This window comes from Mchenga conophoros, linkage group LG8 (assembly GCF_057382185.1).
Source record: "Mchenga conophoros isolate Kocher_MC1m ecotype Shallow Benthic linkage group LG8, M_conophoros_male_GT1.1, whole genome shotgun sequence".
Lineage (NCBI taxonomy): Eukaryota > Metazoa > Chordata > Actinopteri > Cichliformes > Cichlidae > Mchenga > Mchenga conophoros.
Window position 1 is genome coordinate 12,408,668 of NC_140533.1, and position 21,954 is coordinate 12,430,621.

Below are 21,954 nucleotides of genomic sequence, written 5' to 3' on the forward strand. Positions count from 1 at the left end.
AAGATGAGCGATACGTCTAAAAGACCAATTTCGGATAATTTAATTTTAGGTATAAACGAAAACTTTTCCCCCCCGTCGTCTATATTTATACAGGCATATTTTTCGACTACTCAACGACAACTATTCCTTTCGTGACTCGACTCAAGAGGTCGCCATTATCACATATTACGATTTGTTGTCGCCACTTTATCCATTCATTGCTATAGTTTGCAAAAGTTTAAGAGCACGGTGCTTTTAATTTTTTTTTTTTATATATATATATATATATATATATATATATATATATATATATATATATATATATATATATATATATATATATATATATATATATATATATATATATTTTTTTTTTTTTTTTCTTCTTTTTATTTTTTCCTTTAAATTATAGTAACTTCGAAGAGCCAGAAGATAAATAATAAAAAAAGACAGATATGAATGACAACATTTTATTGGGTTTACCCTATGCAAGACCATATAGATCTATCCCCTTAACCGTCATACTCAGTTTGTATATTTTTAACATTGCATAAGATCATATAGAAGTGATCTATGTAGTGATATGAGAACCTTATTAATGTAACTGTTAAGATCGAGGAAAAATGACACATTCATTCCCTCTGATTACAAGTGTGATCATCATCATCAGTCATGCATTACAGTGATTTGTGGTTTATGACTTGAATGCAAAACAAACTGGGCACTTAAAAGGATCAGGCTACACATTTGATAAGTTTGTCCATCACATAAAAGATTATCCCAGATTCTAAACCAGACAACCTGTCTGAAGGGCATTCAATGTAATGTAGCTGCTCAAGTAGAGGGGGCGTTGAACACTTCTGAACAGAGCATTTTAAATGAGATTACAACCAAACCAAGCAAATCAAACACAAAAACACTTAAAAAAAAGGTCTCAAAAGAGACTTGTATAAACCTTAGCTCTTAGCCTACGCAGATACATTTCATCAAATTTAAGAAGAAAGGGGGCGAAAGCAAGATTGTCTGCAACGCTCAAGCACTGGCTGTTAAAAATGGATGGAGTATCTCAACATTTGTCAGCATGTCAGAGTGAATATTAGCTTATGGGGAGTGCTAGTTGCCATTGGTGCGGTCACACAAGTAGGTGTGTGAGGGAGTGCAAGACGGTAAATAATCGGAAGGCTTCAGAATACTATAGCAAATGTAAACATAGCCTAGCTCTGGCAGGAAATCCAGTCTACTCTGATTGAACCTCTTTGCAGATCTCAAATTTTGCACTTTAAAAGCCCTTGTGTGTGTGTGTGTATATATTTCTATATTTAAAAACATGCATCCATACTCGTTTCCTCCCGACAATATAAAAACGGTCTTAAGTCGAGTGTATACGTGTGAGTAAATGGAGGTTTGTGTGTCGTTAACAAGTCTATATGTACAAAGTGTGCCAGCATTAAGAAAAGTTACTCATCCCTGACACTAAGATCGATGTGTTCAATACACATAAGACATTGGATTTTGGTCACCGGGAGAAGAGGGGGAAAAAAAGGCAACACTAAATGATAACATGTGAATGAAATATCCAACCTATCAAAACCACACATCAAAACCTGAAAACAACTTTCTATTTTAAAAAAAAAAAAAAAGTGTTCTAAAAGGCAGTATTTACATTACCAGCATTACAGGCTGTAAGCAGTGTGCACAGTGTTTCCCACTGTAGTGCTTGTAATGCTGTGTATGAAAATCTACACAATTAAAAATAAAAATAACAGCTAAGAAATCTTATCACACTGCAAGAAAAAAAAAATACATTTTTGTTTTTGTTTTTCTGAAACGTAACAGTCAACTTCATAGCCAGCCAAGTATAGCTTTGTTATTGGTTATCAAAACATGTTCCAGGCATGTTGTCAGTGAAAGACTCCTTACAGAGTATCTTTTTTTTCCTTGTTTAGTTTTTTTAAACCCCAACTCCGAAATCTCTAGTCCTGTACAAACGATGCAAAAAACAGAAGCCAAGGTTTTCTCGTTTTTTTTGTTTTGTTTTTTTAAAGATCCAGTATAAACAACTTCCACCTGAAGCTGTGTTTTCTATACAGTGTACAAAACGTGCAGTTTTCCTAAGAGTTAAATATTAATATTGAATTTGGATTATTTACATGAAAACAAAATCTTGATATGAACAAAGTCCTTCACCGCTGCCTTCGAACAGTTCCAGTCCCCAAACGCCGCAAATACTTCCCCTCAAAAAAACAAACAAACCCAAAACAAAAAATGAAACAAAACCCAAAACCAAAAAAAAAACAACCCTTAAAAAACAATCTCAAACGATGTTCCCTCAAACATATGAAATAAACGATCTAAGGATAACTCAGACAACAGCGGGGAAGGGGGAGTCACCATTGTCCTGAGGACTTTACCAGTTAACTTTAGATTTATGAACATGAGGTCTCAAATAGTTTAAAATTTCAGACATTTCTAAGAAAATTCTAATTAATGCAAACTTACGCTTAAGAGCCTTTCAAAGTCTTTATATTACTACAGGTCCACATTAACAGAAAACAGAGCAACTGTAATCACTCTTAATCTTTAAAAAGGCAAGAGGACTTCCTGAATGTATAATAACTTAAATAAAAAATAAATAAATAAAAACAAAAAAAGGGGGACAGTTCAGCTTAAAAATCAAATGATACATCCAAAACTGTTCCACAGTCTGAGATACATCAAGTCTGCAACCTCTTGAATATAATTATAACTAAATGGAACTCATGACGTGGTACTCAGAAATAGAAGTCAGCGTTAATGCGACTCGGGTATTAAAAAATTTAAAACTTTTTTTTAAAAAAAATTACACAAACCATGTTTTTTGCAGGAACTATTTTCTTTGACTGAACTACATCCGCCAGCTGGAGGAAGTGTGTGCCTATCCATCATGTAAGGCTGTGACAGGACGTAAACAACTGTGTTTGCCTCTGCTCACCCATAATGTCAACTAGCCACATGATTTCTAAACCTTTCTAAACCTGCTCACAATTTCAGTGGATTTTTTGGAGCAATGATTAAAAAAAAAAAAAAAAAAAAAGGAAAAAAAAAAGTTTTTGGGCACTGTGAGAACCAGAAGGCGACTAGCATCTAGAGCCCGACCAATAGTTAAAAAAACTAAATCAAAAAAATATATCAACATTTCAATTAATCAGACAATTTGTTTCCCCTTTCAGATCCATGAAACTTATGCAATCACTCTTACGCTCAAATCAGCTGGTTGCAGCAATGTTGCCTCCAGCGAAGTTGCAGTGCCCTCTGGTGGACAAAGTATGCAACATCAAAACTGCTAACATGGCTGAAGGGTGCTTCTCTGGTCTCTTCTTTAATTTTCAGGTATTAGTTGTCATAAATGCAGATATATCTGTCAGACTCACGCTACATATAGTTCTATTAAATTCATGGGAATATTTGGATTATTTTAAACTCCCTAGAAAAGCAAACTATATAAACTAAAAGCAGTAGAGGGTCAGAGTTCAAATATGAATAGTTGACTTTCAAGCAAAGAGTCAATTTGACCTAACAGCACAAAAAAAAAAAAAAAAAAAAAAGCACCTCAATCTAACTGGGTTACTAAAGATGGAAGCTACAGTACACTAGTAGTATACTTTTACCTGAAGTATATATTTTTATAAAGTATATTGCTTTGCAACATGTTTATTATAGGTCATTTCCTACCTCTGATTACCTAATGCCCCTTTATCTACAGTCAAGATTTCTTGTACTCTAAGGTGATCATTCCTTTTTTTTTTTTTTTTTTTTTTTTTAATTACTACTGGGAAATTTAAAAGAAAAAAAAAAAGTGCATTTGAGGTCCTCATGATCATAAATCTCAGTGAAACTGAAGTCTTTGGGTAAACATTTTTAACCAGTTTGCTTTTGGGCTCAATTTTATGTTATTAGCCTGACTCACAGCCGTTGAGCAAATACAACAATTCCCTTCTTTAAAATCTCTGAAACAATGATTTTTGTGTTTGATACTCGGAGTTATAAAGACCATACTGATCCCTTACCAGACCCTTGAGTTGGAGGATATAAGAATTAACTCAACAGATGACCCTGAGTGAATCGTTGGCCTTATATGATGGCGGCCATTTGTTATAGCATAAAACATTTGTAGATTACAATTCTTTACTTTCAGTTAGAAACAAAAAAAACTTGCCGCTAATTTAATAAAAAGGTCCAGTTTAAATGTACAGGCACAAATTGTCAGTAAACAGACTTATTTACATCAAAAAACTTAAAAAAAAAAAAAAAAAAAGAAAGAAATTGGAGGGAAAACAAAATAAATGCACACCCCACTTTAAATCTCCATTGTGCCACACGTTCTTCCACATAGATGATATGTTTGCATCATAACACCTGGAGCTCATAATACTGAGTCCTTCTCACATCCGGGAACCCCTTTCCTGAAGAATCTGCAAAGACAGAAACATTAGATAATCAGCAAAAATGCTCAACACTACACAATCTGCAGCAGTTCAGTCACTTTTAGTGTCCCCCAGCACCGATCTACCTCTTTATTAATGTCACAGTGTCTGTCACACTTAAAGCACAAGATGGTTGAAACAAACACACCGATTAGGGTGCAAAGAAAAAGATACATACTGTGAGACTTTTCAGAGACCCTAAGAGATTTGTGATCTGTGACACATGCTCATACTTTGAGGATTTTAAGGATTTCTTCAAGACCTAAAGAACACATGTAAACACCCGTGTTTTTAAAACGAAGAATCTCTGACATTTCCTTCAGTGAATTTTGAGAAAATGGACTAAACATCGAGGGTACCTCATTTACTGTTGATGCAGTAATATCCTGTGATATTGATGCCCAAAGTTGGTCAGAGAAAAACTAATGCTGAGCAAAAATGAGATTTTGGCTTGAAACTGTGACACCATGAGTGGGAGTGAAGTTGATTTTTCAAGTTTTTTAAGAGCTTAAATGTGTTTCAGCTCTGATTTCACGCGGCTATCGACTGAGCTGTATTAGAAAGGTTACGAGGGCTCAAAAATACTGTGAAAATACAGGAAATTAAAAAGTGTAAAACGTCAACCTTCTTTTACATATTTTGAACTGTATTTTTTTAACATTTTACAAAATTTTAAAAAAGGTTAAAAAAAATGTACATCCTTTTTAAAATATATTAAAGTTTTAAAAAAGTGCTGATTTTGACAGGCAGGTGGGAACTTTTTCCCTCCTAATTTCAGAGGACAGATCAAACCTTTGAGTCATTTCTCCTGAGTTAAAATTTATGTAATTCAATGTGAGGCACATTAAGAAGAAAATACCTGCTGTTTAACTGGTTTCATTTCTTAAGTATTTTGGGAAGAAAATATATTTTGCAAGGACAAATCATTACTGGAATTATTTCCTTGTGAAATGTGATTTTTACTTTTCTTTTGATGCATAAAAATGTGCCAGTAATATCGAAATTCCCACCTTTAATTATTAAAAACCAGCATAGCACAGACACACGAGTGGTCTGACTTAAAAACAAATAAAACCATTGTAACCTACAGCTATTTATGACAAAGAAAGGGCAGAGGGTGCACACCAGCCCACCCATCTCTTTCAATGTCATTCTCAGGGAGAATGAGTCAAAATGCAGCAGTTGATGATTCAGCATTAACCAATGCTGTGAGCATGTCAATAATTACAGGGGTCTGAAACCAGATGGGAAGAGCTCCATTTGTTTCAAAGAGAGCTTCACCTGCAATAAAGTCTCCTGCCTCAGCAGGAGCAGTGAGGCTTTTGATCCAGCTTTGGCCTGCAGACTCCAATGTCCAAAGCTGATTTGTAACCTTGATTCTATCATTGGACTTTTGTCTCTTATAAGAGCTCAGCTCTCGCCGTCTTTGAAAACAAATGTGAAACATTTTGAGGAGCGTTAAAAAGGCATCTTGGAAAAAGGGAGGAAGGAAAAACTAAGGAGGTGTGCTGGGAAGGACTACGAGCAGTTGAGCGCTCACCAGTGAGTCATAAGTGCTCAACTCTAATCAGAGTCATTCATTTCATAATCCGTCTCTTCGTCCTCGCTCTGAGCAACATGCAGCATGCAGACAGCACAGAAGAAGACAAGAAAGGCATGTTGTAAAAGAAATGAAAATGAATGAAGGTGAAAAAGGAGAACAAGGTGAAAAGTAAAACTAACAACGGATCAAAGGGGATTATCATTAAATCAACAATGTGAAGTGCGTCAGAGTGACACAAAAACATAATCCAAGGACACCTTCCCAACCAAGGTCAGTTCCCTTGTTTTGGATGTTAAATCTAGATATTATGTCCCAAACAAAAAAATAGCTACATAACAAAATGGACTGAGAAATAATGAACAGAATATAAAACCAGTAATAAGATCTTGATTTGGATAGGATGCCCCTGGAGAGACTAAATGAATAGAGCACAGTAAAATCTCTACAGTCTACATTTGCTTCAAATATGCTCTGACAGCCTCTAATCTCTTTAATAATCAGGAAAATAAAACCATAAATACAGGCGTAACAATATTAGTCTTCATGTGCTGCTTCCTCTAAGGAGTGGGCCACTATTACCCCAATTAAAAATAATAATAATAATAAAAAAAGAAAATTTAAAATAGGGCTGCTCAATTAATCGAATTTTAATCACGATTACGATCTGGGCTTTCAACGATCATTAAAAATGACTGAGCCGATTATTAGCCCCTCCCTCATTTATCCGCGACACCTTAAAGGCCGGTCCGTGAAAATATTGTCGGGCATAAACCGGTCCGTGGCGCAAAAAAGGTTGGAGACCGCTGATTAAGAGGACCCGAGGGAAGCTCGGAAAGCTAAGCAGAAGTTATTTGGAGAGTGACTGCCGTTGGTTGAAAAGAGAGTTTAAAAAAAAAAAAACTTCAGTGGTGTTGCACACTATTTTATATTATTTTTTTAAAGTCATTGTTAACCCTTTAAAGCCGGTCAGAGCAGCACGCTCCGTTTTGCGTAACTATTGTTAAATCCCTGTAGAACCTGAACCGTGTAAGCTAGCGCAATAATTTGTTTTGCATATGAAACCGGAGGAGTTGTACTTACATCTGATGCCATCAGCTTGTCCTCGGTCACGGTTTCGTTCCACATATAGCTTTGCAAAAATTGCATAAAAAGCGCTTGCAGGAACAAAAACATAATATTCCAGAAACACGCTTTGCCGTTCCTATCAGCTGTTCGTAACACTTCCCACAGTGAAATGATGCACATGCTGTTTTCTTTGCAAATTTGCATCATAGGATTGTTTTTTGTTTTTCCTGCAGTATATAAAAATTGCTGTATCTCCAAAATAAAACTATGAAGACACTCAAAATAAATTTCCTGTTGTTGTAAACTATTTTTTGCAACTTTATTGTATTTAAAGTTTTGAGGGATAAACCTCTTAAATTTCTCCAAGTAGAAATATATGTAAACAAAACAAAAGCGATTTTCAATTTTTTTTGTAGTTTATTGCACTTTTTTGCAATTTATGTAATTACTATGGACTTAATGCATACATATTATTAAAATATGGGCTATAACAGTTGTATTGATGTATAGCAACTTGAAATGCTCCCACAAATGGCACTACAGCATGTAAAAAAATAATATAAGCTCTGGTGGACTTGGTTCTATAGTAGGTCTTAAAGGGTTAAATAAATATCGTCAAATAATCGTGATCTCAATTTCAGTGAAAATAATCGTGATTATCATTTTTGCCATAATCGAGCAGCCCTAATTTAAAAGACACTTTGCCAGTAGCAGCACAAACCTGTGCCATCTTAATGCCCAGAGCTGGATTACACAGTTTAGACTTCAGGTCAAATTTAACAGAAATTTCAACAGCAGGTTAAATTTAGTTTGTCTACGTGATGTGAAGACAAAGTTCTGCTTATGCCTCAACTGAAATAATTACTCTCTGTAATATTTTTCCATTATTAGTTCTTTTTCTACGGTTGCTTGTGGTTTTTCTGTTCGTCAATTTTCTGGTTAGTCAACAAAATAAAAAAAAAAAGCAGCACAATGCATTCCTTTACAGGGAGTTTTCATCAAGAAAGTAGTAGATGTGCTCTCAGCTCCCTGGAGGAATGTACATGCATCCAGCACAGGCCATCTTTCACCGATGTTTGCTATGGACTCATAACAAGTCCTTTCACGCACTTACCTTAGCCTTCTCACTGGGCTCACTGTTTGTCCCGTATGATTGATTGTGCAACTCCTTGGAGACTACACACAGGAACTCAGCTTGGTCTTCGTTTCCGTAGTTGTAGGAGGAGCCGATGCTGACGAGCTAGAGAGATGAGAGCAGAGCAAAGACGAAGAATTAGAATTAGACTGATAAAAGGCAAAAATCTGGGTTACTCGTGGTGGGAAAACACAAGGAGGGATACCTTATACTAATGTAAAACAGGTGGAAAACCAAACAGGGAGCACAGAGAGTCCTTAAATTTAAGCTGCCTCAGTTCTTAGTAAAACCCTAAAGCCTAACCCGGAGTTAGTTACATCACATTTAGCGCCTTTACTAGGTAGACAGCAATGTAGGACAGGCTTGGGAGTGACACAACAGATCCGTGGTCAGATTTAATCTCAATATGGCAAAGCTGCACAGTTATATGGTGCACTGAGGGCAACAGGGTGTGCCATTTCAAATGTTAAAGCTAGCCATTTTGAAAAAGGCTACACTGAAAATCTGAGAGTTGTTATAAAAAAATATTTAAAAAGAATTCGTGATCTCAGGACCTGCAGACATGCCAGCACTGATTTCAACATAAAACATGGGAAAGCTCAAAGGAAACTAAAGAAAATATAATCTGTGGTTCACAAATTAAGACTGTAGAAATTAAAAAAAAAAAACAAAGAAAAGGATGAACAGCAGATAGTTACTGACAGAATACGAGTGCAAGGGACGGATCACAGGAAGCAACATGCTGATTGAGGGTGAAAAAATGAATAAATAAATTTAAAATAAAAATCACTGGGGAATGGTGGACTGACAGGACCAGGCTTAGCATCTCCTACAAAGAGAAAACCGCAGACTCACTTCCATCCAACAATTCAGATCCATTTTAAAGCTCTTTGACACAAGATTTGACCCTTGCCCCATTGAGCGTTTCTATAATGCGAATGGCAAATGTTTGGAGTTTTCACTAATGCTGCAATCGTCACACTGTTGCTGTTGTTGGGCTGTACTCTCATTAAAGCAGACCTATTATGCTTTTCTTTTACTTCCATCTTAATAAACATATCAAGCTTCAACTACAAAGGCTCAAGCAAAGGCAACATTGTTAAAAGGGTCATATCAGGCTTAACCGAGCCCCATCAAAACCTTCAGTTTGTGAGAGGCAGCCAATCAGAAGAAAGCTGGCTTAAAGGGAGGGTATAAGCAAACATAATGGGTCCACTTTAATGGTTTGTTTTTTGGTCTTGTTTTGTCTCAAGGGCTTACTCAACACTTGATAGTTGAAGTAGGCCAGTACAATTTGAACCAAATGAAAACCTCAACGAAACCACAGCACCTTGGTTTAAGCAAAAGAGCCTACAAATAAAACCTTTCTACAGCAGTCTTAAAAAACATGGCAATAATTTCTGCTCTTTCCCAGTCACATCAGTCTAAACAAAAACCAAAAGGACACAAGGGGACAAATAAAGGAATGACCAAGTGAGATTTAAAAAAAACCAAATACATAAAAAATAAAATAAACAACAAAAAGAAGAAACGGCTACTTCTGGATTTGATTTCGTGTTCATCCGCTTTTGCTGTTGAACATTAAGAGTGTGTACTGCAGGCTGCATGTATACAGTCTGTACCCAGGTGTGCATGTTCAGACATGCATCGCCTCATTAGCCCTGCTGCCACAGACTTGTTGTTGTTAGCGAGCTCTCCAACATTATCACAGCAAAAAAAACAAAGCACCCCTCAAATAATCTCAACTAGTCATCTTGGATTCCACTTGGCACACAGCTCAGTGAACCATCAGTTAAACAACAAATTAGATTTATATAATTGGAGCGTGTCCTAGAAGACTCTCCTCGTCTGATGGTGGAGCTTTAAGCTTTGCATTGGGAGTGTTTGTTTTTTTGGAGTTTCCCCATCTGACGGGTATAAGGAGATTAGTGGGTTTTCAGCTCTGATGGGAGAGCCAATGATCCCACATTGCAGAGAGATTCAGTCACACATTACACGGACTCCAAACACCCAAACATGCGGTTTCTCTTTGAAGAAAAAAATAAAAAATTAACCTTTGTCATAATTTCAATATTCCATCTGGATTCCCTTGTAATGCTCGACAAAATCAGTTACAAAGAAGATTACCTAAACGGCAGATAAAAGCAACACTGCACTTCTAAACAACCAGTACTAGATTCCAGCGCCCACCTCCCTCAGTTCCTCCAAAAGTGACTACATCAAAGCAAAACAGATAAAGCTGCTGACATACTGAATACAGAACGACAAAAACTAAAGTAAAGCAAAACTAAACAAAACAAGACAAGACAAAAAAGGACAAAAAACAAAAAGGTGTCAGGGTCTCTTAGCCTCACTGGTGAGCAAGCAGTATACATGAAAACGGAAAATTATCAACTGAAAAATTAACCGATGGCTACGTGTCTACTTGGGACAAACAATGGCCAACGGGGTGTGTACGGACAACATGGGGATCATGCAGTGACCAGCCCGTGGACAGAGATTCGTGGGACACACCTCTCCGCTGTTGTTTGGCAAAGCAGACTCCTCTCCCTTCACCTCCCTTGACACAATCAGCAGAAACTCTGACTGGTGGGCCCGCCCGTAACCTATACTGACAAGCTGCAACAACCAATCAGAGCACAGAAGGGATGCCCGGATCATGTATGCGGACATTGAGAAAGATGTGATTTGCTGTTTGGCTTTTTTCTTTTCTTTTTTTTTTAATCATTTATTTATTTATATATTTTTAAACCATTTCCAATGTGGACAATTGCCCTTTCTGGGTCAACGTGAGCATAGCGGGGTGGGTGAAGCACATGGAAGGACGATTGTCGCTGGGACACTGTGGGAGATTTACCTGTTCAAACTTCCAGCCGTCAGACATGGTGGACACCATTTGAGTGAGCTCCTCCTCCTGGCACTGCAGCACCCGGTAAACATGCTTTACTGGAACCTGAGAGCAAGGATGAGCACATAATGTATTCATTTTTTTAAAAAGGCGGGCATTACAATTATTGAGAAATCCATTGAAACGTCACATAAATCCATGTACCTGTGATGTTTTGCAATCGCGTTCCCTGATCTTGTCCTTGATGAGCTTTATTAATGATGTGATGTTGTAGAATTCGGCTTCTTCTAAAACTCCTAAAACAAGAAATAAGGCAAAGGATCTCAGACAGACATTCTACTGGACAACAAACACTCCAAAGCATCCTTTGAAGCAAACCAGCAAAGGAAAATGTTTGTGCCTTAGCTCTACAACCAGCACATCTCAAAAAGTGCAACTTTTACTTTGACAGCAAATATTCAGTTTCCACTTTACTTTTTCCAAGCTTCACAACTGCTTGGCGACAAGTTTGCCAGTGTTTGCAGACAAGTCAGCATCTTCCAAACTAGGAGCAGTCGAGGCAGTGTGCCATTATCTAAAGCAATCACAAGGTTTTCAGCATAGCACAAAATATTTATTTGCGATCAGCTACACCTAGTGAGTGCTGCAATGCAAAAACAAATATTTGGGAGACAAACAGGCAACAACTAATGAAGCTTTTGCAAGTTTACTAATTGAAACCTTATAAATCTTGTTATCCAAATGCTCTCTTTGGGTCATCTTCATGTGCTGAACATTGAGTGAGTTTGGGTTTTTACAAGAGGGGCAAAAGTGCACCACTGTAATCACTTTCTAAGGGAATTATTATCCCAAAATTAGCCTTACATATAGTAATTCCCATGGGGTGCTTAGCGTAATGATCATCACTATTGTTTAAAATATTTGGCACGAGTTTGATTAAATTGAAGCATTCCTTCATGTTCCACAGAGACATTACCTTCCTCTGCCAAGTCCCTGTTGAGCACCAGTTTGCCATGCCTTAAGTAGTTAAGCACTGGCCCGAAGTACGTGGGGTCTCTGTCTATGAGATAGGCACCAGTTTCATCCTGCAAAAAAATCAAAGAGACAAAAAGGTACAGTTATTAGAAAAAACAGAAACTGCAATCATTGTTTTGTATTTTTTTAAAAATCCAAACAAGCATTTTAGGTAAATTTAGGATTGTTTTAATATATTTAAAAACTCTCCCATAGATATGACACAACTTCATTAAATGACATTTGTCCATTGAAAGGATTTTTTGTTTTTCATGAGCCAGTGTGTACTTTCAAGTGAAACATAATCTGAGCACAAACAACACCCACTGCACATCAGTGAACAAAACTCATGGGATGAGATTGTAAACGCAGGAGTGTTTACAATCGCCACATTGGTTGAGAAGACATGCACACACAGAGCCACACATACAAGCACTCTGGGATATCACTGTGCTATTCCCACAGGCCTTGGGTTTGATCCCGATTCCTTCACAACTACTGGGTATTCCCCTATTTCTGTGATTAGACTGTCTTCGTCTCATGAGGGAAGAAGCGGCTAAAACAATTAGAGCAGAACAGAAAAAGATTTTGAACCGCAGGGCTAACCCACCACAGGGACCAGGAGAAAGCACCTTGGCTTAAAACCAGAAATTAGCCTAGTCTGGGCCGTTACACAGTTGGCCTCACACATAATATAAAAGACAGTCTGTACAGCCGTCCAATAGCCAGACTGAATCTACAAGCTGTTCAATACAATGCCATATTTAGTGAGTAAAATGTGCTGTAACATTCAATGAAATACTCAGCACAGAGGAAAGGCCTTGAGCATATTTTGAGCTCGTCTTCAAACGCTTCTGAGACACAGTTGCTCATGTGTCTTCAGGGGACAATCCGAGCAAATTACTGGTTTATGCTGCTTCTGACATTATTTGCCCAAGAACACACCGGCAATAAGTCATAAATTTCAGGACACTACATGAATCAGAGATAGTTCATCGTGCAGAGAGGAATTCATTTTGTAACCCATTAATATTTTCAATAATGAGAAAATGTCCCAGTGCAGTTTCTTTTGTAATGAATCTTTAAGCCCTCTTGGCTGGATGACCCCTTTTCCATGGCAAAAAATACTCCACCACAGCCCAGTGGAGCTCTATTCTGGTCTCAGTGCTCCGTGTCAGATTCTTACAAGTCCACAGTCACTGATTAAGCACGTATAGAGGTACGCCTTTATGGAGGACGCAACTCATCACAGCCATCCACATAACTCTGTACGCGATGGTTTGGCTTTCATAGTGAAGCTTAAGCTCCATCTATCTATTCAGTTGCACAAATGTCCCACTGCAGATCTTCATTGGAGTTTCATAGAAATAACAATGACAACAAAAAAACATGTTTTTCCACTTTCTCCTTCAGATTATCATTGCTATTCTGCAAAAGGAAAAAAAGTGATAAAAACACCTTCAACCTGTTCTTTTAAGTTGTGCATCACTCAAGCTTGAAACGCAGTTTAAGATCAGTCAGAAATGACAGGAAAGTATAATGTCAGTCTTTGTCTAAACTACATGCAAACACCCCCAATTTGCCAAGAAAACCTTTTACTACAATGGTTCACTGTTAAATTTAAAAGGGGAAACTATGGTTCAGCGTGTGGGTGCGTGGGTAGCTACAGACGACCGCCTACCAGAGGCAGCGAGTTGGTTGTCAGATGGGGACAGTGACAAAAATATGTAGTACAACCGGTTTGTGAGCCAAACCGTGGAGAAGAGCAAAGTTATAGACATACACAAAGCTCCAGTGAAACCAAGTGTTTAAAAAAACAAAACAAAAAACACACAACAACAACAACAACAACAAAACCCAGCAGCCACTCTTTGTAACTTTCATACTTAAATTTTTTTTAATCTTTTCATTAAAATTATCTTTTGATTTCCCCACCGTTTTCTTCTCACTTCTTTCATTTCTGGTGAACTCCTTTCCTGTTGTGACCCACTCACCAATTAGCACTCAATGAAAGCACAGTATCTCGAGGTCTTGTTCGCGAGTGATGGGAGAAGGGAGCTGGAGATTGACAGACGGATTGGTGCTGCGGCCGCAGTGATGCAGACGCTGCACCGGTCCGTCGTGGTGAAGAGGGAGCTGAGTGTAAAAGCGAAGCTCTCAATTTACGGGTCGATCTACGTCCCTACCCTCACATATGGCCACGAGCTGTGGGTAGTGACCGAAAGAACGAGATCGCGGATACAAGCGGCGGAAATGAGCTGGCCTCTCCCTTAGAGATAGGGTGAGAAGCTAATCCATCCGGGAGGGGCTCAGAGTAGAGCCGCTGCTCCTCCACATATAAAGGAGCCAGCTGAGGTGGTTCGGGCATCTGACAAGGATGCCTCCTGGGCGCGGTGTTCCGGGCATGTCCCACGGTTAGGAGGAGGCCCCGGGGCAGGCCCAGGACACGCTGGAGAGATTATATCTCTCGGCTGGCCTGGGAACGCCTTGGTGTTCCCCCGGATAAGCTGGAGGTGGTGGCTGGGGAGAGGGAGGTCTGGGCTTCTCTGCTTAGGCTGCTGCCCCCGCGACCTGGCCCTGGATGAAGTGGAAGAAGATGGATGGATGGATGAAAGCACAGTATAACCCACATTGACCAACGTTCGGATTTTGCAGGAATGCAAAGGAGCATGTTTTCATTGGTTGAAAACCTCTCTCTGTAGGCTCTTCATAGGAAAATTAGCCCAGTTTCATATCACATTGTTCCCAATAATACTGGTATAAAGTTTTAGGGGATATAAAAACATCACTATGTCATTGTTATATCAATGCCATGTATTTATGCTCACCAGTGCACGCAACAACAAGAAAAGCCTGGGTATGTCAGAGAACCGCAAGAGCTGCCATGTCAGCCTTCAAGCATGATTTAGTATATCATCCTATAAAGCAGAACACTCTGCAAAACGTGCATGAAAACTGTTCATGCTGAAGGCAGAAAAAACAAACTTGAGGCAAAAGACACACCGTTTAGTATAAATCAGGCTATGATAGAGGAGATGCTAGCAGGTGGTGATGCACAAACCCATGATACAAATTCCCAGGTAGAAAACATTGTTCAGTTTTATTGTGCAGCTCCCGAAGAGTTAAAATACTTTAGTTACTACTAAACGAAAAAATTAACTTGTTTGTTTGTTTGTACGGACATACTGCAACTCAATTTCCCATTAGGGACAATAAAGTTACCATTGACATTGACCATTAAACGATATTTTAGGCAATTCTTTTATGCTTGTAGTTAAAATTTAGAGGCTCATTTTGTGCTTATATTTGATGTATGCTGCCACTGGATATAATGTGTCCAACAATGTTACATGATAATGCTGCTGCCACCTTAATTTAAATTAGGAAGCTGTCATCAATGACAGCAGCTGACTGGAGATGAAGGATGGAAAATACCCTACATTTACTTACACTTCTAAATGTTGCCGTCTGCAAATGTCTTCAGTTCCCCCCCCCCCCCCCCTTCTATTGTGACATAATATTGAGGCTATATCACCTGCATTCGAATGTGACACATTCGCAATACCATAAATAAAGTATAAGCTGCATCTATACAGGAAGTGTTTTACAGAAATGCAGTGACCAGAGACCAAAGAACATCAAAGATATTTAGCGACTTCAAGTGGCTACAGCAGTGACTAAAAGAAAAACAAGAAAAAAAAATTATTGGTGACATGAAGCTAGCAGGTCCTAAAAAAAGACCGGAATGTCCGTTAGCGACTCATCGTTAGCTTTCAAGCAGTGAACGATGAGTGAACTGTTTCCTGTGTGGACGCACCTTTGTTAGAGCCACAAAAGTGTTTCAACATTTATGATTTAACTGAGCTGTTTTTTCCTTTTTCTTTCCCATCCACAATCATGCAATTTTTCATGTCAGATCTTTGCAAGCAACAAAACAACTATTCTTGCTTTTTGAACCACACCTGTGGGGTCATTATGTCACAGTAACTACTTTGACTTTTTGTAGTTGGAAAAACTACTGGTTTAACACAGTGACCGGTGCTTTGACCAGCTGCGTACCAGCAGAAAGTGTGCTACCGCTTGCTGAAGACAGAGGAGGAGGAGAGGGGGGGATGCACGTTTGAAGGGATTAAGAGTGAAGGTAGGAGTGCACAGAACACAGTGGAGACTTTAAATGATGGTTGGTGTGACAGAGAAGGGTTAGATGGAGGTAGATGATCCGCTGTGACAACCGCTAAAGGGAGGAGCTGAAAGAAGACAACTGCAACACTTACGGTCAACTACCATTTCAGTGATTACACCTGTGTTTGACTGGTCAACATGTCGGCACTGAGATGAGGTATATTCAACATTAGTTTCACTTTGACTGCAGTGACTCTATGACAACACATCTCAACAAGAATTTTGGAGAACTGTGTAGAAAATGGGTGAAGAGGGAGATTCACTGCTGCCTACCACAGCCAGGACACTTGCAAAAAAGGGTTATATAAAAAAACAAAACAAAAAAAATAGTCCAAAAGTTACGGTGTGTGTCATACCACCACCAACACCCACAGCAGGTTGTTTTTGTGAACGTTCACGTGTATGGTACAACTGAACTGAAGAGAGCTGAAAAGCATTATGAAACTACATGTGTGCAGCATCCCCCAGCCCACCCCCCATTCCTCAGATCATCATCACATTACCCAATAAACAAAAAGATGGCTTGGTTCCATTTAGCTGATTTGGTTTCAGGGTTCCTGGTATTGTGTAAATTGGCTCATTGAGTGACTTGAAAAACATGGCTATTGTTTGTGTTATTAGTAACACCTGTGCTCACCTACTATGAAAGTCAACATTATGTTGTATGCACTATACAAATAAGCCTGGTGTTGACACACATACCAAAAGTTATCAGCAGCTTTAACTGAAAAATTGCATACTCCTGAAACACGAGGGCACGAGCATACACTTCTGTAAACTTGCTGCATATTTGTAAGCTCCACTATGAGGCCGCATGAAACCCCTGAGCTCGGTGGGGTTGGCCCTGTGGGTATGCATACATTTATGGGGAGATTGGAGGTGGTCACAGTGACCCGCTTCGTATGGTTAAGGGGGTTCTGATATGAGCCTGTGTGCACAAAGAGGAGCGTGTTTTTAATTAAAAACAAAAGACTGTCTCCGGGGGCCCAGGCTGGGGAGCACTGGGCAACAAACAAAGGGGTGTGGACAGTGAGTGAAACAGAGGACGGCTGCTGCTAGGATGCACAGCAGACGGGCAGAAATGAGAAATCAAGAAGAAAGTTGAAAAAGACGCTGAAATTGCAGAATGAAAAAGTCAAACCTCAATTATACATTCTTGATGTTTCTTCAATTAAATGAAAATGCAAGACCAATAAGGAACCAATTAAACCACATTTAAGAAATATTGAAACCACATACTTTTTTTTTCATTATTATTTTTGGTCTGACAATGACCTCAGACAAGTAAACATTTAGGTAAACAAAAGTCAATTAGAAGGGCGGGCTTCACAGAAGAGGGAAGTGTATTGTATGAACCTTATCATTCTTTCTACACACAGTACATATCCTTCAACAGGAAATACCACAGTGACCCAACCCTTCGTACACATGATGCCAAATAAGGTTTTCTGCAGACACATTAACACTGAAAATCAATCCTTCATTCAACTGAAAAAAAATAAATAAATAAAAATTGCAAGTCGCTGCACGTTTGCTTCTGAGAAAAAAAATTAGGTGTGCGTGAAAACACTGCATCATCACTTCAGGAACAGCAGCGCATATTATACATAGCGGTAAATTTCATACAGACTTATGCTAGTGAACAGGAACGAACAAACACATACGGGGGGGGAGCAATTTCCACCTTCACCTGAGCCACTTTATATTGCAGACATAAAAATAAATAAATAGAGCTGCAAACAGTGTGCAGGCGCCACATCCATTGATCTGATCACCTTAAAAAGCACAAATGTAAACACTCATAGTAATAATGTGTTCATGTGTATTGCAGGGCCCCCACTGGCCAGACGACAATTTTTTCCTAATGAACTGTTGCAAAGTTAAAAACAAAAGAGTCATGAATAAAAGGACCAAGTCTGATTTTGTTAGACAGGGTCGTTACTATGATGCTGCCTTATTTTGCCACCAGTGTTAATTTGCTCTGATGGATTTAAAAAATTAAAAATGACATTTAGGCTGTTTTTATGTTTTGTTTTTTTGAATAGACCCTGGAGCTTGGGGTAAAAAAAGCAAGACTCCCCCCCCTCCATATAAATCACCATAGGTTGCTTCAGCTCTGTGTGATTTAATTTTTTTTTTCCAAATAATGAGTGGATAAATTTTTACTATACTGTTCTATGGGCTGTCACAGATTCCAAGAATACATGTTGGACAGGTAGAAGCAGCGCAGGTGGTCAGGCAATTCTGAGGGAATGTAAAGACATCTCTGCCTGAATTAGAGTACAAACGCCTGGCAGAAACAGAGCTCAAATATGTTGCAGCAGATACCCAAGTCACATGACCATAGCTACTTAGCCAAGTGGAAGTCTGATCCTTGTAAAGTAAGAGTCAGGAATCCCTCTGGAGTACAAGCAGTAATGGCATAGTCAAATAGGCCTTCGTCTTTTAAATAATACACGCTTCGCATCACGGCTATATTATGCGAAACCATCTCATATTTCACATTATTTGATGCTGATAATCTGAACACGAGTAATAACCCTTTGCTAAGCATAGGACAAATTTCACACCTTTTTACCATCTTCAAATCTGAAAGGCAGAACCAACTTATGACTGAGGAGTGCTTCTGGCCTTAAATGAAAAGCTCCTTTTAGGCCACTAAAAGCTTTGCTGGTCCAGGGCACGCTAGGAAAACTAGGAAATCACTGCGACGTGGACTTTTTCCCCCCCCTCCCGAATAGACAACCATGAAAGGTGCATCATAACTGAAGAAGAAGTGAAAAACTGACCATGCTGACCGATTTTGTTACAGAATCTTTAAACCCTCTGCAGTACAATGCAAAAAGTAATGGCGAGTTCCCGGATTACGTGCATTACTTCAGTGAAGGCGATGAAATCCGACTGGAGTCACACCTGAAATTGTCAATAGCACTCTGCAGCTTCCTGCTGAGCACTTACTGCAAGAAGACAGTGCGGGAGCAGACGATATCTCGCCGTTAAATATTTACATCGTCTCCCACAGTGTGCTCAGGCATGATACACAACCTGAATCCAGCCATATTTTTCTCTCTCACATGCTGCAGGGAGAATTTCTTAAGGCTGCAAATGGATATGAATATGAAAAGAATAAGACACTGAAAGAACAAGAATCCTTTGTGATGGGTGGCTTGAAAAATTGATGTGGTACTCAAAGCTGGGCCCTTACTCAAGAGGTTCAGAGCAGATTAAAAGAAGTTTGCCAGTGAGACAGTTGCCCACTAAAGTGCATCACTCAGCTTGTTGACTGGACAATTTTTACATGCCCGCTCATGACTGAGCAGCAAATCAAACAACCTAATATCTACATCACTCCAGCATGACAGCTGGACTAAAATTACATAAAACAAGATTTAGAAATGCGTGATTGTCAGCTGTTGTGGCTGTACACATGACAGTACTTCCTTCACTTTCTCCCTGGTCCACCCCGCTGTGCAAAACAAGCTACAGTCAACAACATGAATAATGCAGTTCTCCTCAAGAGTCCTGCTGAAGCACGTCAGCCTGCGTGACTGAGAACTGAACCACTCATTTCCTTGGCTGGGAGAAACAACACTGCATTCGTCCAAAAACAGAGCTCTTCACTGCTCTGTCGCTTTGCCGAGCTATATCTATCTATCTATCTATATCTCTATATCTATCTATATCTATATATCTATCTATCTATAGAGATATATATATCTCTATAGATAGATAGATATAGCCACACACCCCTTTTCTGGGTCACTTGTAAATTAGTTGGCGGTGCCAAGTGAAGTAATACCTAGGTATAATCTGCCCTGCAGTGGGAGTTACCTTAAACTAGATAGTCTGCAAGGAGTGAGGTCCAGAGATGGCTCAAGAGTGCGATACACACTTAAGACAAGGGCTTGAGACAGACTGATTTGTTGCTCATGAAGGATAGAGACCAAAAAAGCAAGCTGATTATTCAGAGATTAAGATATTTGCATGAAAATACGAGATGAGCCATTGTCTCGTCTTAGCATAAAGGGGGGCAGGGGCAAAGCTAAAAGTGTTCCAGTGGATGAAAACAGTGAACAATGGAGCTGTAAAATAGAGCACAATACACTATGTATGTGGACAGTAATACATTGTGGTTGACAGTGCTGGGGAGCCTTTAAACACACATGCACTACTGTTATAAGTGGGCAGATGGACCAACAGCCGCCTTCTGGAGCACTGGGGTCATTCAGGGAGATAAGTGACTTCATCCCAGTTGTCAGCAGCACTGCACCCCACCTGACAATGACTTATGTACTAATTAGGGGAGCTTCACCAAGTGTACAGAAGCAGACTACTGCAGAGCAAACAAAGCTGTGAAGCAGATAAACCTCAAGAGACGGAGAGGAAAAAGAAAAGAAAAAAATACAACAGTAGTTTTACAATCACTGAAAGGCTAGAAATGGGACACAGACAGAAATGGGACATTCAAAGCACGTCAATATATCATTAAAATAAATTTCGAATATTATATGAACATTAGACTACAGCCAATCAAACTTAAAACTTACTCCTGTAGTTACACTAATTTATATACAACCACAATAAAAGCATTTGTTTTCAGTACTGAAAACTGACTAGGAAATAAGAAGCTTGCTGTAAACTGTTACTGTTTGACATCTGACACCTCGCTGAGTGCAGCGCAATGCAACGGCCTCATATGGGGAAAAGTTTCCAACTACTGTGGCGACTTATTAGATTCACTGCGAAGCCTATGTATTTAAAAAAGAAAAAAACCCACTGCAGTGTCCCACACCTTCAACAGCATAGCGGTGTAACCGCTTTATCTGATAACTTATTGTGCTAAATGACACAACAAAGAGATACACGCAAGCTAGCAGCAAGATCGTATGTCATGGGTTGACTGTCGGAATCTAGCTAGCTTAGCTGGCTAATGCTAGCGAGCCACAAAAATTTGAGTTAACACCAAGAACCTAGATAAACACTGATTTTCACAATGCCGCAGATCCGAATAAACAAGATGATATATGCTGTAATTAATCATCCTAATGACGCTAGTAAATATAAGCATATTCAGTAGAAAATAACTTAAAGTTTGGAAACTGCTCTTAACTAGAGTGCTAGCTCGGCTAGCTTAGCATTTACCTTGTCAGAGTCGAGCTCGGGGTCAGCTTGGCTCAGTCTGTACAGAAATGATTTTGGGTCTCGACACAGCGTCTGTCTCGTAGTTAAAAAATAGGTTCCCCCGACATTTAGTCGAATCCATTTTGAAGCCCCGACCCCAGCTGAAACGTTTCGCTCCGCCGAAGAATGGCCCAAACATCTCCGGTGAACGGAGCCGCTTGTCTCGGAGCTGTTCTCTGCCATTCCTCTCCTCGCCTCCTCCGCCCTCGGCTCGGCACGGCTCTGTCTGTGCGGCTCACAGGAAATATCGGAGGTGCAGCCACAAACTTCGAGTCCGCGATTCATGCAAAGCAAACTGCCAGCTCCTCAGTTCAGCCACTCCTACTAACCCACTCCACCAGCACTAACAGACACTTGCATAAATTATTCCAGAGAAAAGAGGCCCTCCCCGGCTTGATCTCTGACGCGTCAGCATGGAGAACAAAATCTCTTGATACGGAGAGCCTGTAAATATCATTGTGAGTGAAAATGCACATCTTTGGAACTGAGGTGGAAAAAATAAATCTTAGATTTCGTGTACTCCTATGGTTGTCACTGAATACTT

General features: G+C 39.3%; 1 protein-coding gene across 4 annotated transcripts; it reads right to left on the reverse strand.

The window, feature by feature from the left end:
• Positions 1 to 435: 435 nt before the first annotated feature.
• kctd5b (potassium channel tetramerization domain containing 5b) lies at positions 436 to 21,754 on the reverse strand. Of its 4 annotated transcripts, XM_085284198.1 has the most exons (8): positions 21,372 to 21,754; positions 12,010 to 12,118; positions 11,238 to 11,329; positions 11,043 to 11,138; positions 10,700 to 10,804; positions 8,165 to 8,290; positions 5,983 to 6,050; positions 436 to 4,430 (listed from the first exon to the last, which is right to left on the reverse strand). In XM_085284198.1, the coding sequence occupies exons 1-7, from the start codon at positions 21,693 to 21,695 to the stop codon at positions 6,006 to 6,008; spliced, it is 897 nt and encodes a 298-aa protein (XP_085140324.1). In that variant the 5' UTR covers positions 21,696 to 21,754; the 3' UTR covers positions 436 to 4,430; positions 5,983 to 6,005. The 4 variants fall into 4 exon arrangements, with proteins under 4 accessions (XP_085140324.1, XP_085140326.1, XP_085140325.1 ...); XM_085284200.1 differs by lacking the exon at positions 10,700 to 10,804; XM_085284199.1 differs by lacking the exon at positions 5,983 to 6,050.
• Positions 21,755 to 21,954: the final 200 nt, after the last annotated feature.

What these genes read in the sequence shown, in the direction of transcription:
- kctd5b (XM_085284198.1), bottom strand. Translation starts at nt 21,695, where the DNA reads ATGAATCGCGGACTCGAAGTTTGTGGCTGCACCTCCGATATTTCCTGT. An exon ending in GCGATTGCAAAACATCACAG is followed by an intron (nt 11,139 to 11,237) that starts GTACATGGATTT and finishes CCTTGCTCTCAG; the next exon opens with GTTCCAGTAAAGCATGTTTA. An exon ending in TGCCAAACAACAGCGGAGAG is followed by an intron (nt 8,291 to 10,699) that starts GTGTGTCCCACG and finishes TCATCTCTCTAG; the next exon opens with CTCGTCAGCATCGGCTCCTC.